The sequence below is a fragment of the Lycium ferocissimum genome, chromosome 12 (genome assembly GCF_029784015.1).
Source record: "Lycium ferocissimum isolate CSIRO_LF1 chromosome 12, AGI_CSIRO_Lferr_CH_V1, whole genome shotgun sequence".
NCBI classification, from domain to species: Eukaryota; Viridiplantae; Streptophyta; class Magnoliopsida; order Solanales; family Solanaceae; genus Lycium; species Lycium ferocissimum.
Genome location: NC_081353.1, coordinates 44,775,056 through 44,792,904, shown reverse-complemented (window position 1 = coordinate 44,792,904; position 17,849 = coordinate 44,775,056). Strand labels below are relative to the sequence as shown.

General features: G+C 32.5%; 1 protein-coding gene across 1 annotated transcript; it reads right to left on the bottom strand.

Annotated features, from left to right (window-relative positions):
- Positions 1–16,335: 16,335 nt before the first annotated feature.
- LOC132040585 (blue copper protein-like) lies at positions 16,336–17,112 on the bottom strand. Its single transcript, XM_059431235.1, has 2 exons — positions 16,824–17,112; positions 16,336–16,711 (listed from the first exon to the last, which is right to left on the bottom strand). Exons 1-2 carry the CDS (start codon positions 16,987–16,989, stop codon positions 16,497–16,499), a joined length of 381 nt encoding a protein of 126 aa, XP_059287218.1. The 5' UTR covers positions 16,990–17,112; the 3' UTR covers positions 16,336–16,496.
- Positions 17,113–17,849: the final 737 nt, after the last annotated feature.

The following is a 17,849-nucleotide window of genomic DNA, read 5'->3' as shown; positions in this document are numbered from 1 at the left end:
AACATTGTCGTAGTTCTTTGTACTGGGGCAGTTTAATATAGTACTCTCTCCGTTTCAATTTATATGAACCTATTTGATTGAGTACGATATTTAAGAAAGAAGAAAGACTTTTAAAACTTGTGGTTCAAAATAAGCCTTGAAAATTTGTGTGGCTGTAAATCATTCAGAAAGTGAATTTGTTTTCAAATTAGGAAAGAGGTCATTTATTTTGACACGGACTAAAAAGGAAATAGGTTCAAATAAATTGAAACTGAGGGAGTATATAGTTTCAGCTGATTGGCTGCAAATTGGGAGTACGGAAGGAGGACAATATTATTGGCTAGAATTTGGTCCAAAGAGAAAAAAGGATAGTTGAATTACATACTTCCAAATTAGTACTTCCATACAGACAGGAAGTAATAAACTCTGATTAAAACTAAAAGATCTTCTATATATCAGATCCTCTCTTAATTTTTATGTAATTTCACTATATTGTCTACCCTTTTTCTTTCCAAAACATATTAGGTATATTAGTAGTTTTTTCATTTATAAGTACTTATTTGCTATAGCTTTAATTCATTTGAATCATATATAGTTTAATTAGGAGATTATGGTAAAAAAAGAACGTTTTCTTTTCCGACATTGTTTCCTTTTTCTTATGTTAACTATCACTATTTATGTGTTAAAACACATCTAGTTGTGTAGATAGTAATAGTTCAGGTAGGAAAAGAGAACAACTGAGTTAGCTTAATCAGTTTCGAAAAGTGTCATAATTTGGGTAGGAAAAGAAAACAACTATAACAATTTATAGTTGGTTGAAACTCATGAAAAGTGATAATTCAAGTGTTTTTTTTATTATTAACTCTTTAGTTTAGGGAAAAGGGCAAATTTGTTCCTAAATGATTCGAAATAAGATGATTTTATCTTCTGTTTTGTTTTTTACCCCAAAATATCATTATTATTAGTCAAATATCTCAAAAATATCCCTCAACAGTTATTCCTGCTCGAACTGAAAAGGTCGAACTCGAAGTCAAATAAATGGACAGCTCAAAATGATGAAAAAGTGAACGACTCTCTCCGTTTCAAATTATGTCGCATAATTTCAGACTTCAAGAGCTATTTTCTAAAAAAAATTGACGACCGTGAATTCAAACATAATTTTTTTTTTAAGTTCTTAAAATAATATTCATATATTTAAAACTACTTAAGAACTATTATATATCACAATAATTAATAATTTAAAATATTTATAAAAAATACATATCTATTTGATTTACGAAATTCAAAAAAGTATCACGCTAATTGAAACAAAAAGAGCATTTGACATATAAAAAACAAACATGGTCGGGCATAAAATACAATTTTCAAAAGTCTTTTTTTCCGCTTAAATTCCGTATCTAATCAAATTATATCACATAAATTATAAATTAGGACGGAGAGTAAGAAATAGCAAGGGGAAAAGATAACTACTGATGGGCAGTTTAATAGTTTCGGCTGAAAAATCAGGAGTACGGAAGAAGACAATTGTACTTTCCTAAATTAGAAATTTAGAATCATTATCTTTTCGCCAAAAAGGAAATTTAGAAGAAAACGGTAAGTTTTCCTTTTTAGGTCCAAAAAAGACAAAGGACAGTTGGATTACATACTTCAGAATTGATAAGTCAGAGCAAGTGTGAAAATACTATAAATCTTTCAAAATAAGGGGTTAAAAAAAAAAAAAAAAAACTTAATGCATATGTGGCCCCCTAAACTTGCTTTTTTTTTTTTTTTTTTTTTTCTTTTCATTTTGGCGCAGATCTCAAGTGTTATTCTCCTATCAACCCCCGAACTCGTCCCGAGTGTGTCTATCAAACCCCTTTCATCGATTTTTATTAGAAGCAGAAATCAAATTGGGAAAATGAAGGTGGAGTAATATTTTAGATATGTGGTAAGCTATTCTTTAAGTCATGGATGTGTCGGTTTATTTTGATTCCGGTTCGCTTTTTCCTTTGGGGGCTTAATTAAGAACTACTTTTTCTTTTCCCTCTCAATTGCTGCTAATCTTAGCTAAAAGATGCTATAATTAAATTAGAATATATATTAGTATGTTGCTACAATGAAGATGGAATACTATGTAAGTCAGATTGTGTTTAATATACACACTTGAGGATGAGTTCAAGGGTTCAATAAGAACAACACTTAATTGAGGTGCCAAAATAAAAAAAATAAAAAAGGGGCAAATTTAGGAGGCCACATATGCATTAAGCCTAAAAAGAAATACTTCAGAATTATATATCCCCACAGAAAGTAATAACTCTGATTAAATCAAAAGATCTTCTAATAGCAGATCCTCTCTTACTATTACTTTTACGTAATCTCACCATAATATCCTGTTTCTCTCCAACATATCAGTTTAATCGTGATTAGATTACCGCAACTTTGTCTCTTCGATATCGAAATTTGAATTTGTTTAGATTTACTATATTTAAAATAGTCTTTAGGCATGCATTTAACTTGAGAAAAGTAATAATTTTGTAAGTTTAAAAAATTAGTTAAAATTATTTTTTCAAATTTGAAACTCGTCTTTGCGCCCAATGAATAGTCAAACATAATTTTGAAATTTTGCTTTGAAAAAATATGAAAAATTTGTATGGACAAACAAGTATATTGGTCCTTTTAAGATAAGATTACAGATGAATTATGCTACATAGTATGCAAGCGATAGACAGAGAAATATGATATCCGTATTTAGAAAAACATTAACAATTAAATCTAAAAGCTTGTTACTCAAAGTGTAATATTGAAAAGAAAAAGAATATTACACACTAAAAACAAAGATTAAGAAGACTTTTGATCATTTTTTCTTAAACAGAAATAGAGTATTTTATAGCACCCAAATTAAGTGTATTTTATGAAAGCATCCCATTTTTTTCCCTTACCAAAGCACTGCTACTAATTTTCCAAAAATATATTTAGGAGACAACTACACATTTTTTCTATTACATAGATAAAAAAAAAAAAAGTATACAACTCAAGAAAAGACATTTTCTTCTTAAATGTTATCAATTATTTTGTAATTTGAAAGGCAATATATAAAGCAAAACTTTAAGTAGATATTCTTATATTAAATGCATTTTGAGAAAAAAATTCGCATTTGGAGCCGAACACAATTAAGAATAAAAAATTGAAGGAAATTATAAGAGAATTTGATATTTTTTTGAGTAGAGATATATTTGTTCTTTAAAATTTTTGTATGGAAAAATGTTATTTTCTAATTTTATGTTACCAAAACATTGCAGTCAAATTTTCAAGTATATAAGAGATCAGAGGCCGATCTTGAATTTAAACTCTAAGGGTTCAACTTTTTAATTTTTTTTGGCATTGAACCATTATATTTCAAAAGTTATGGGTTCATATCCTTTATTTATTATAATTTTAATAAGTTTTTATAAATAAATTTATATCCGCATCAATAGTTTGGGGTTCAATTGATAACTTAACAAAAGAAGTATACACACCTTAATCAAGTTGATATCCACATTTGAATTAATTTCTGAAGATTTATAATCAAGAACAAAAATTTAATACAAGTCTAATAGGAGTATTCATTATTCAATCACAAAGCAAATGAAAGAAAATTGTTTTGGATGATTTATAACTAGAGCCGTCAATTTGGCTAGGCCCGTCAGGCTGATCCAGCCCAAACGGTGATTTGATAGGGTAGGCCTAAGATTTTTGGAACCCACTTAAGAACGATTTAAGATTTTTGGAACCCACTTAAGAACGACACTTTTTAGCCCGACTCAAAAAAGCCCGCTGGCCCGTGGGTTTGAGCAACGTTGGGTTGGGCCGGTCCGTGGTCTCGAGCAATGCTAGGTATAAATATCATTACACCAATAATTAAAAAACAAGATCTATAGCAAAAATACTTTAAACAACAAACATTAAATTTAATGTTTGGGGGTATACTTTTACACTCGGAGCTTACACTTTTGCGCCCAGAACTTACACTCAAAACTTTAGGATATACGCTCTCATTTGCGTCCCGAAGCATTTTTGGTACGCCCCGCCTCAGGACTAGCCCCAAAAACGCCTTTGAATACAGTGTTTGAGACTTGGTTAGCAAGTAGTAACGCCATATAATATCGTCTTGTAAATATTTATGTTAGCAGTTTTAAATTAGAATTTAAATTACACCTTGTAATTATAGGGTTACTTTTTAGTTTATTTCTTTTTTGTTTATTTTAATTTCTTTTTATTTTTAGTTTATTTTTTATTTCTATTATTTTAATTTCTTTTGATTTAAAATTTATTTTTTAATTCTATTATTTTAATTTATTTTTTATTTTTACTTTCTAATTATTTTTATTTTTTAAAATGTATTTTTCTTTTTATATTATTTATTTTTCCTTTCCTTTCTTCTCATTCTTAACCTTTACTTCTTGTGGTTTCATATAATTGCTCGTATTTTTTTATTTTTTTCATTTAGCATGCATAATCGTGTTATTATTCTAATTTTTGAAACTACACCTCTTAATATTAGAAAGAATGAGTCATTAACAAACTTGGCATATAACAAGCGATGTTATTAAAGTAGAATTTCGTTATAAATGAGGTTATAGACTTATATTTTCCCTTTCTTTTAAATTATTTACTTAAGTTATGTTGGAACCTAGTTATGTACTGTTGAAGTTTGACATAAGAGTATTATATTAAACTTTTTCTTTTGGATTTTGAATTTAGGTTATATTTTCAATTTTAAGTTATTTGCTTTCATATTGCATGTTGTTTATTTTTCACTTACATTTGATGGATTTTTTGTGTTAAACATTTGAATAATGTTATGTCATTATAGTTATAATTTTTTTTTTTGTCAAACATCCCATCTATGTCGTTCTCACAAAAAAAGTCTTCTTTTAAGTTTTATAATTAATTAAAATTAAACATTATTAATTTGAAAAATATATATCAATTATTTTTTACAATATTAGTTACAAATATATGATTGTTAATTAATATATTTTCAAGAAACAATGTGTTATTAAATAACTAATTTAATATCATTTATAAAGGCAAACACTTTTCAAATATTAGTTTTAAATTTTTTATAATTAAATTTTATTTTTAATTTAAACTAACTGTGTAATTATACTTGTGCAACCAAACAACATGCTTGTAATTACATTGCAATTACATTATCACAAACAAATAAGTCATTGTAATTACACTCTTTGTGTAATTACTAGGCTATGTAATTACTACCCTTGTAATTATATCAAATCCAATTACCAGGTAGCTTTCCAAACAGGCCCTAAGTGAAAATAAACGAAGTCTAAGTGCCTCTTAAAAGTATTTTAGGAGTCATTTAGCAGCATATTACAAATTATTTGTGAAAAATATATTAATTTAACAACAATTTCTTGCATTTAATTGAACATGTCAGCTATTCATGCTTTTTTAAAAAAAAGAATAGTACTAATAATACATAGGAACTTCTCTCTTTTATTTTTTTTGGTTTGCTTTTCTACAGTTTCATCACTTCAAGTAATTTTGGATAATAAGTACTTAACTAGATGTGAATATTTTTTTTTGTAGGAATTTCACTTCCCTTTTACCTCGGTGGTGCTTTTCTTAAGTCCTTATTTTAGAACTCTCAGATCAGATAAAGGAAAAATTAGTTTTTTTGAATCAAATTAAACCTTTTCTTCCTACATATAGTGCTTCTAGTTTGAACAAATTAAAACAACAGCCACATGCACCCTGAATCGGAGAGCCTTTACTACTTTGAAGTTTGAAGATAAGTAAATTAAAGTTCCAAGAAATCAGAGACCTACCAATTACTCCCTCCGTCACGAAAGTGTTACCTTAGCAAAAATCACGTCCATTAAAAAATTAATAAATACAAGGTTGAGTTTACTAAGCTACCCCTTTATTATATATTTTTTGAGAATTGAGCAATATTAAAGAGGACTATTTCTTTAATGCTAAGGACATAATTGAAAACACTTGCCATTTTTTGTCTTGAATTTCTTAGGTGACACTTATTTTAGGACAATTATTCTTACTAAGGTGACATTTATTTTGCGACGGAAGGGAGTAATGTTAAGTTCTGTCAATAGATTATGTCAATTAGTAGGACATAGATACTAAAAATATTATGTCAAGTTGCAGGTGAAATCACTGACTTCATTCGAATTGGTAGAATACTCTCTTTAGATTCTACGATTTTGTCCCTTTGGGTGCATTTGAATAGAAAGAGATAATGATGTCAAGTTTCTACTAGTAGTCATGTGGAAAGAGATAATGATGTCAAGTTTCTACTAGTAGTGGCTTTGTCTGCAATGCCTTTTCGAACTTTATGTTGATGCTCTTATATGAATTATCTGGTCAAAAACACATCTGAACTATCACTTTTTCGTGAGTTTTCTATCAGAACTATTAGGTGAGTGTGTGAGTTTCTACCTTAACTATTACCAACTATTTATTAAAATACACCTTAACTATCAGTTATTCACTTCCACTTAAATGGATAGATTACATGGATTATAACTTGAACAAACAACATTCACGCCTTTATTGGATCTAATATACTTTTAATCGTTTTGATAAATTGAATTAAACATCTGATGTTATAGAAAAATTAACAGGAGAATTTCATTTAGACAGGATTGAGTACACAGGAGACGCCTTTACAGCTATGAAGCATGTGAAGTTCGATTATACGAGGAGAAACCATGGATCTTCTTAGGATTGTTAAATTTTCTCTTTTGATTAATGTCAAGTTTCCCTTTTTGTACCGTTCATGAGAAACAATTATGTGAAAACTTTACGTATACCAACAGCTAATGTATCGTTATTTGACACTCCCTCTTTATCAATTTATGTGATACACTTTTGTTTTAGTCTGTCCCAAAATAAATGAGTCATTTTTATGTTTAGAGATAATTTAACTTAAACTTCTCATTTAACCCTTAATGAAATGATTTATAGTCATACAAATATTTATGGCTTGTTTTAAATTATAAGTTTCCAAAGTCTTCCTTTCAAAACTCCATGCCTAATCAAATTATATCACATAAATTGGGATGGAGGGAGTACTATTTTTTGGCAGCTTGTTGTTTTCTTATTTTCATTTTCTTGATTTTAATTTCTTTTTTTTTTTCCCCGTGAACTTGATGTTAATTTCTCAGCGTCTAAAAACCTTTACCAAAAACGAAAGGGAGCTCATTTTGCGATTTCCGAAGTATGATAGCGATAATTATATTGAAGCATGATTAAGTTGTTTTGGTAAAAATGATATTCTTTTATGGTACTTAGTAGTCATAAGATTCAAGATATGTAATTGTAATTTATCTTTTTAATATTTTTGAACACTCATTGAATCATTTTAGGTGTACGTTGTTCATAATCATTTGTCCGTATAATTAAAATTCTCTAACCATAGGGTATAATTAGTACTTAAAGACATATATACACATGCATAGATTTATTACAGTATCACAAATAATTCATTTTGATCGAGGGGAAGATGCGAGTTGTTTTAGTTGTGTGATTAGGAGCCTGTAGGCTCATTTTTATATATTTAATTAAAAATATGAAGCTGCTATTTCCTTTATTTTGATGAGTAGGAACCACAGGAAAAATGTCTATTTTGTTGGAGGGCGGGGAAGACACAATTAATGCGGAATGCAAGTGGAATTTGTTTTCCCTACATCCACTCAGAAAGTCATTTTTCTTATTTTTAAGAAACTTGTTTATTTCTAGAGAAAATATTTTAAAAAATTTTGACCAACCGAACATGAAAAAACTCCATACCGAGCACACCATAATTTTCCATTTGCTATTCCATATGTGAACCCTAGCTGCCGGCGCTTTAGACAATTTTGTTTTTTGGTAATATAGTTTATGGACAATGATTTCCTATTCTGCTGTATTTTAAACAAAGCCACCAGAATGGGCAGAGCAGAACGTGATTTCAAGTTATCAACTGAATTATTATACTAATTAGAGTCCTTGTTTACACACTTATTTTTATTTTACCTTCAGGATGAGCTAGTATATTAATCAAGTCAATATCTCATATTCAAAAAAGGCTATCGGAAATTATGAAGAAGGTGATTCATGGCTCTCCGCTGTTTAAGGATTTGGTTATGAAATTTCATGACATTTGGTTATGTTTATTTGGTATAGTGTTTAGGAGTTACCACTACATCCTTATTCATTTGAGAATTGAGACTGTTCCTTTAAATTTTTTTTCCCCCTTTTTTTATAAAAGAAGGAAATTATTAACAGCTTGTTTGGATGGTTGTTACCTATTATGTTGTATTGTATTATATTGTGTTGTTAGTTTAAATACAATACAGAAAAGGGCCAAAATTACCCCCGACTTTGGAAATAGTTCATTCATATGCTTCGTTATCTTTGAATTCGATTTTACCGCTACCGTTATCTTATGGAGTTAATTATACTTGTCTAATACGTGTATGGCATCATCCCGACCCTTCAAAAATATTTTCCCCTCAAATAATTTTTTACCCACTAAAATAACCCAACCCGACACGAATTTTTTTTTTCCAGCCAAACTGATACGGACCCAACCCATTACCCCTTGGCTAGTAAAAAAAAATTCGGGTCGGGTTGGATTATTTTAGTGGGTAAAAAATTATTTGAGGGGAAAATAATTTTGAAGGGCTGGGATGATTATCGTGGCGTGCACATAAGGGTATAATTAACCCCATAGTATAACGGTAAGGTATAATTGACCTAAAAGTATAACGAAGGGAGTATGATAATGAACTATTTCCCAAAGTTCGGGGTATTTTATTTTTCGAATACAATATAATGTTTGTTTTGATTGTTACTTTAATTTTATTGTATCGTAACAACGAAAGGTCCCATTTTATGTAACGACCGATTTGATGTTATTGTGCCGTTATCTTATTTATTTTTTCTCATTTTGTCTTTACTTTAAATCTAATAATCATATTTTATCCTTTATCCTACCTTTTTATGATAGCTTTATACCGTGTTAGGGTTTTGTCCTGATTTTCTTATCATATTTGGATTTTACCTTTTCCTAAAAGATGAAATCTACGAAATTTTATTTTTAATTTCACCTTTTAATTTTAGTAATCCTTACAACATTCTTATACAAAAAGTTAGTTTTATTGGGTACGTACATTTAATAGTATATGTCATAAAAGTATATGAATAACATAAATATATGAATTAGCTAATGAACTAACACCAAGGGAAGTTGGTAAACAAAAAGATAGTATCTAAATTTAATAATAGAACTAACAATCTTTTCATTATTTCACTAATAATATGCTAACAAATTCAGTTCTGCTAAGTTTGTGTCGGTTTTCTATTTGTTCTTCTTTTTCTCCTTTTTAGCCATTCTTTTTTGTTTTTCCATCCTTTTGTTTCTGTTTAATGCAATTCAACTTAAATCTATATCTATATATAAATATAAAGCTGGGCATAGACAAGGTGATGTGACACCTCTCTATAGCCAGCATTTGCATTTATCTTTTTTTTTTTTTTTTTTTTTTTTTTTTTTTTTGGGCATTTTTCTCATATTTTGTTGCATTTTTGAGTTATTTCTGCCATTAACCTATAGGTTAATAAAAGCCTTTTATGGGGCATTCAAGTCCACGTATGAAGCAGCCCAAACAAACCTTTTGTCTGGAGTAGGCCACGATCAAAATCTATTAATTACTGTATTAAATCCCATAAATGGGTACTTTTAATATATATATATATATATATATATATATATATATATATATATATATATATATATATTTTTTTTTTTTTTAGCTTTGATTAGATATCATGATTATTTCTCTTTCAAAAATCCTTATAAACAGTATGATAAGCAACACAAATTTAATCACTACTTCTCTAACCCAACTGATCTTGTCTTCTCTTTTACGCCAGGTGAGTTCTTTTAGACTCTTTGTTTTTATTTTTTTTTAATTTCTAGAATGTTATATTGTTATATTTTATACATGATTGTGATATTTTCCCCGATTTTGTCTTTTTGGTGATTTTATGATAATATTGTTTTTGGCGGATTATATGATTTCTATTTGTGTTATTCTCTTCTTCTTTCTTTTTTGATCTCTGATGCCTATGAACTATCTTGAACCGAAAGGAGGTTATTCCAGGTACTAAAGTTTTGATACCAATTATTTTTATAAATAGTGCAACAATGCTTTTGTTGCTTAGCTTTTAACGGCTAAGGTTGGAAAATATATCAACAATAGTAAGTGAAGATGTTATTTTACAATTAGCTTTAATAAATAATTTTACATCTTTTCAATGAAAAGAAATTAGTAAATGATGAATCTCTCTATTGTCAAAAGGATTCTCAATGAAACTGAAGCTTGAAAATTCTGTTCTATTTTGAATTCTCTCTCCTTTTTCGACGATGTCGTGTGTTTCATAGGAAAATGTTTTAAAGGAAATGAACACTTTTTTTTAGATTTTATGAAATTTTAGTACAGTTTCGATGATTTTAAGGAAGGAAAAGAGTACCTTTAGAGTAGCGTTGTTGACTATAAAGAATGTGATGTTTCGGGTGAAGGAAGAAAAAGAAAAGGCAGGTATTGAATCGGCGAGGAAGCAAGAAAAAAAAGAACCAAGAAAAAGGGGAAAAAGGTAAATGGAAGGAAAGAGATGAGGCAATCGAAGAGATTTTGTTTGCGTGCTTTTCTTCCATTTCCTTATTATTTTAGTTGTAGACGTTGTTGTTGATGCATTTTCCTTTTTAAAGATTATTAAAAAGAAGAAAGCATTAAAATGTAACTCTTGAAAGGTATAGAAGAGAAGTTAGATCAATAGTTACTTAATATATTAGATGAACAAAGGAAAACTACATTTTAAGCATATCGACATAAAGAGATTAAAACCCATAAAATAAAATTAACAAAGTAAAACTACGTTTAAACGATGTTCCACCTATATAAATTATATATTATTATATAAAACTCAAGTAATTCTGGGAGAATAAAAATCATAGTTGTTAAAAAATTAAAGAAAAAGAATAAAACTAAGTGACAATAATCTAATCCATTTGAATTTGAAGACTAAAAAAGATTTAAATATTATGATATGAAAAAATATATTTCATAAATTCTATAAGAATTTTATAATCGCGCGAAGCGCGACCAATTCACTAGTCAATTCATGAAGCCTATGAGTTATAATTGGACTAGTTTAAGCTGATTGATAACCTGGGGCGTTAATCGAAAGTAGTTAAAACTGAAAAAATGTAGAGAGGAGAAATCTTCAATGAAAGACATACAAAAAAGAAATAAGGATAAAACGACAATACAGGAACAAGCACAACAAGCAATGGCTCAAGTGTTAGGGATGACACCGAAGGATTTGCAGATTGGACTCACTGCTACAAACCCTAAAACACCGATGGGAGAGGGAGCTGTGCCAAATAGGGGTAAGGAAAAGATAGACACACTGGAAAATTGGCCGGCACTACCAACAAGCACAGTAAGCAGCAGTGGAAAGGAAAATACAGGCAGGACTATGAATATCAGTAGTGCACATCAAGTAGCACCTGAGATGAGCACACAAATGGCAAGCCTAATCAGTACAAACACGGCGGAGGCGATGGGTGCCCAGAGGAAACTACAGATGGAGACAGGGAAGGCAAGAGACAAACCATGGGCAAACCTCTTCGAAACTAACAAGTTAGCAGGGAGAGGTATGTCACTTACTTTCATTGCTCCGAAAATCACTGAAGGGGAAAATATAGTAGAATTAGTACAAGAGGATATAGTGTGTGAGACATTGAAATGGAAGGCAGCAGCTGTAGTGTACGTGGTAGGTGGCTCCCCAACAACTGGGGCAATGGAGAGATTCATTATGGCTCAGGGAGAATTAGAGAGCAAGCCAAAAGTATACCACCATAATAAGGGTTATTTTGTGGTCAGGTTTGCTAAGAAAGAGGAGAGGGATATGGTAATGTGTGCTAGGCCTCATATGCTAAATAACAGACCAGTGATCATGAAACCATGGAATGAGGATTTTAACTTTCATCATGATATTCTCACAGTAATCCCTCTATGGGTTAAATTGCCAAATTTACCTTTAAACTGCTGGGGATACACTGCTCTAAGTAAAATTCGTAGTACCCTGGGAAGGCCTCTATATGCAGATGCTTGTACTACTTTGAACAGTCAAATCACTTTTGCGAGAATACTAGTGGAGATGGACATAACAAGACCCTTACCTGATAAAATTAAAGTCCAGGACCCTAAAGGGAGGGTGTATGAGCAGAGGGTATGGTATGACTGGAGACCAAGCTATTGCTCAACATGCCTGCAAGTTGGGCATGACTGTGCAATGAAACAAACCCATAAAAAACCAGCTGAACCAAAAAATAACCCTCCACTAGACCCAAAAGAAAAACCAAAGACCAGATACTACAAACAAAGACAAGAGTAGAAGCCAAATGGAGACAATTATGCCATACCAAAAGAACCATATAGGAAGGAAGGGGACAAGGGAGATGCAGGTCCTTCCTCAAGCATACCTCAGCCAGTACCAGAGAATAGCTGGCAGATGGTAGAGGGGAAAACAACTCAGAGGAGGAGGCAGAGCCAAAATAATGTAGACAAAACAAGTGAACAAGCAACAGGAGAACAGGGGACACAAAATCAAAAAACAGTGCAGATAAGTGCAAAAACTACTCAAAGTGCAGGTAACAATTCACCAAACAATCAGGTAGATTTGGACCAAGATGGTAGAACCAAAGGAGGACAGCAATATGGGCAAGAAGGGGCCCAAAAATATCCAAATATATGATGATAGCGACCTGGAATGTAAGGGGGTTTAATAACGTGGTTAAACACAATGAGATGAAAGAGTTCATTAGGGGAAATAAAGTTAGTCTTATAGCTATTATAGAACATAGAGTGAAAGATAGGACTGCTGCAAGGATACTAAATAAAGCTGCTCCGGGGTAGTCTTGGTGTACTAATGCTAATCAGACAACAAGAGGAGAGTATGGGTAGTATGGGACCCTAATGCTGTGCAGTTTGACATGCTGGAAAGTCACCCCCAACTCATCCATGGAAACATAAAAAGTCATAGCAGTGATAGAGACTTTAAGCTTACAACTGTATATGGACTACACACAGTACCAGATAGAGGTGCACTATGGGAGAGGCTGAAGGAAATAGAAGGAACCATGAGGGAAGAATGGCTGATCATGGGGGATTTTAACATAATACTTGAGCAGGAAGATAGAATGAATGGAAGTGAAGTACAAGAATATGAAACAAGGGATTTCAGGAATTTCATGGAAGAGTGTAATATAATAGAACTGCCAACTGTGGGAAGAACATACACATGGACTAACAGCCATGTGTATAGTAGAATAGACAGGGCAATAGTCAATCCACAATGGATCCTGAATATGCCTCCTATGCAAGTGCAAATTTTAGATAATGCTTTCTCAGACCATTCTCCTTTGGCCATCACAATTGAAGCATAAATGGAGAGTGGACATAAGATATTCAGGTATTATAATTGCCTAGCAAAGCATCCATATTTTCAGAGGAGGGTACAAGAGAGCTGGTCAACACATACAGGGGTGATGAGAGCAATATGGAAAAACCTCAAACAAGTCAAACAATCCATGAAGGAGCTAAACAAAGACGAATTTATGGGAGCTACAGCGAAGGTACATGCCCTTAGACAGGAACTGCAGAAATACAGAGCCACATGAGGACTCATGCGACCCCTGGAAACATGTTTGAGGCAGAAAAGCATATTAGAGAGCAACTGGAGAAATGGAGCAACATAGAAGAGAGCATTTACAAATAGAAATCAAGCATACACTGGCTAAAACTAGGAGATTCAAATACCAGGTATTTCTTTGCAAGCATGAAAGGAAGGAAAGCCCAGACCCAGATTACAAGTCTCAATTCCATAAATGGGGGTATCATAAGATCCAATGAAAGCATAAAAACAGAAGTGATGGAGTACTATAAACAACTACTGGGCACTGCAAACAACACAACACCAGCTATTGACCCAGGAGTCATAAGAAATGGGCCCAGACTAAATAGACAGCAGCAACTTCAGCTTATTCAACCCTTCACTAAAGAAGATGTTTACCAGGCACTCAAAAGTATAGATGATCAAAAGGCTCCAGGAAATGATGGGTTTAACTCCCATTTTTTCAAGAAGACATGGTCACATATTGGGGAATAAGTCAATAATGCAATACTTCACTTTTTTGAGGATAGTAATATGTATGCCCCTATTAATACAACCCTGGTAACTTTGATCCCTAAAGTAAAGCACCCTGCCACGATGAAAGAGTTTAGACCTATATCATGTTGTACCATACTATATAAGATTATATCCAAAATGCTCACTCTTAGGCTCAAACCTGTAATGGAGACCTTGATAGACACTGGGCAAACAACATTTGTACCTGGTAGGATGCTGAATGATAATGTGATCATGAGTCATGAATTGGCAAAAGGATACAATAGGAAGGGTACATCTCCCAGGTGTATGATAAAAATAGACATGCAGAAAGCATATGACTCCATAGAGTGGGTTTTTTGGAGCAAGTGTTACAAGGGCTAAACTTTCCTGCTAAATTTGTCACCTGGATAATGACTTGTGTAAGGACAGTTTCATATTCTATACTAGTCAATGGATCCCCTACTATACCTTTTACTGCAAAAAGAGGAGTAAGACAAGGAGACCTACTCTCTCCTTATCTGTTTGTTTTAGCAATGGAATGCCTTACTAGAATACTAAAGCAACTGAAAAAACAACCCGGAATTTCAGTACTATCCCAGATGTAAGAAGCTGAATATTGTTCAGCACAGCTTTGCAGATGATCTTGTACTATTCTGCAAAGGAGAAGTAAGATCAGCTGAATTATTATACCATACCTTTCAACAATTCTCTAATGCCTCTGGGTTAATAGCAAATCAAAGCAAAAGTTGTGTGTATTTTGGTGGAGTACAGGAAAGAGTTCAAACTGAAATCTTGCAAGTGCTTGGATTCACAGTGGGCCAGCTGCCTTTTAGGTATCTTGGAGTACCTTTAAGCTCCAAGAGAATATCTATAGCACAATGCCAGCCACTTCTGGAGAAAATACTAGGCAGAGTGACTTCTTGGACCACCAAGTTCCTATCATATGCAGGAAGACTTCAATTAATCAAGAGTGCATTGATAGCAATACAATCATTTTGGTCCCAAATGTTTCCCATCCCAAAGAAGATCATTTAAAAAATTGAAACACTGTGCAAAAGATTCCTCTGGACAGGAGAGGTAGAAGCAAAAAGGAAGGCGCTAGTATTATGGGAAACTCTGTGTTGGCCCAAAACAGCGGGAAGAATGAATCTCACTGATATATATGTGTGGAATAGAGTGGCAATCCTGAAGCAGCTCTGGAATCTAAGCAAGAAAAAAAGATACCTTGTGGATACAATGGGTTCATGCTTATTATTTGAGAGGGCAAAATCCATGGAATGCTACTGCCAAACAGGCATCATGGATTATACAAAAAATCCTGCAGGCTTCTAAATGCATCACAAATACACAGGTGAGTGTAGAGGGGATTCTCACAGCTGACAGTTTCTCCATTAAAGACATTTATAAGTAGATCAGAGGTGATTACCCCAAGGTAGAATGGGGCAGAGTTGTGTGCAATAATCAAAGCTGTCCAAAATGGGTTTTCATCACATACTTAGCTCTCAAAAAGAGACTGTACACTAGAGACAGGCTGGACAATTGGGGGATCCACACTTGTCGACTATGCCCTTTATGTGAGGGGGAAGTTGAGAGACACCAGCATCTATTCTTCCAGTGTAACTATTCAACTCAGGTATGGCAAAAGTTGTTAGCATGGCAAGGTTGTCCAAGAAGAGCAAGAGGATGGGATGAGGAAATCGAGTGGGTGGTAAAGTATGCAAAGGGCAGAAGCAGCAAAGCAGTCCTATATAGAATGACTCTGGCAGGAGCTCTATATCATATTTGGTTGGAAAGGAACATGCGGATTTTCCAGCAAAAACAGAGGAGCACAGAACTGTTGATAAGGAAGATTATACAAGATATACATTGTCGTGGAGCTATGTACCCAAGACTAAATACACTGATGCAGTCCCTGAATTTCTATCCTTAATGCAGCTAGTTTTTTTTTTAGTTTGAGTAGTATCTAGAATACAATTATGCACTTGGCCTGAAGGTGGGGAATGTCAACTTCATAGGCTAAACCAGAAAATGTACATCTTTGCAATTGGTAATGGAAAATTTTAATTACCAAATAAAAAAAAAAAAGAAATAAGGTTGAGAGACGTACATTTATTTTCTAAAAGAGCCAACTACCCTGCACGAACAGCAGTTTTATTCTGAACACATGCATGGTTTGTAACGATGCATTCTTACAAATTTTATTCATACAACCTTAATGATCAAAAGAAGAAATATGATCACTTCCATTAATATATAACAATAGGAAATCATTAATGTTCCCTTGATTGTTCTCAACCAAGTATAGTGACAGTGACACACATCTTGAGACCTTTGAGGCAATCAGTGGAGAGAGAAGAAATGTAGTAGAATTTTCCAGGTTTGTCAAGAGTGATAGTGGTCTTCCCGCTGTTATCAACGCTCAATATATTGCGTGGACGGCAAGTAGCAAGATCGGCGAAGTCTGCTACTTGAACCACGTTGTGGAGTTTTGGGTCGTACTTGAAAACTACACAAAAATGTATTTCATATTAAAAAGTTGGCTAGTACTGTTACTGCAAATTAAATGAATCAAAATAATCTTAACTATTATTGTAATAATATTAAGATAGAAAACTCACCAAGAACGTCGCCAACCTTAAAGGTCTTTACATGACTCCACGATTTAAGATTAACGTCTAGGTTCCAACCAGCTGAGTCGCCAACCACGTATTCAGTGGCCAGGCTAGGGGCAGCAATGCCAAGAATGAGGAACAAGCACATCAAATTTGTAGCGGTACCTGCCATTTTTCTTCTAGAGATGTATGTGAATAAATTGTATTGTGGAGTAGGGTTGAGCAAAAACTGATGAAATGTGTTGTTTTGAGATGATTATTCTTGAACACCAAGAGGCCTTATATAGAATTATAGATGTCAGATGTGCAAAGTGCTTTGGTTGAATTAATTAATCCTAAGTGACTATATGAGCAATTCAAGCATGGGCTATTCCGTGTGCAGCAAGAAATTGTAATTGTGCTAGTTTCAACTTGTAATTAATTTTTTTTTTTTTTTTAAATTTTACCCAACTCGACTCGTAATTAATTTTACTCCGTATTTTGTGAATATCAAGTACAAAACCATTTCGATCACTGCTTTTTTTTGTATTGCCTCGTTTCTTGTAATCTAGTTTTGTAGCATATATCAGAAAAAATATGTGTTACCAATAATCTCTAGTGGTGTAAAAGGAAACTGCTTAAATCTTTTTTAAGGAGATTCATATGATTGTTTACTTGATTGGATTGGTGTAAATAGCTATAAGCTTCTAAATCTTTTTAATTTAAAAAGAAAAAAAAAATCATATGGTTATTCGTATCTGTTATCCCTTTCCCTTTCTTTTTTGGTCGAAGGTTAAAAAATTTCCTTCCATGTTTCTAAAAGCTTAGAACTATTTCACGATCGAGGATGAACTAGAACAAATCCCACTACATTTTAAAGAGAAATATTGTTTTATGTCTTTTGTGGGAAGACCTTATTTAAAAATTTAAAAAGAAAAGGAAAAAAAAAAAACGTCTCGCTTAATTTTAGGTCGAGCCAAACTCTTTTTTTTTTTCTTTCTACCCCCAGGAGATCCCCTTTTTGCTCGCTTGGTAACTCAAACTCACAACCTT

Bases quoted from the DNA above. Each gene is read 5' to 3' on its own strand.
- LOC132040585 (XM_059431235.1), bottom strand. From the start codon at position 16,989: ATGGCAGGTACCGCTACAAATTTGATGTGCTTGTTCCTCATTCTTGGC. The intron at 16,712-16,823 runs GTGAGTTTTCTA...ATTTTTGTGTAG, and splicing joins TAAGGTTGGCGACGTTCTTG to TTTTCAAGTACGACCCAAAA.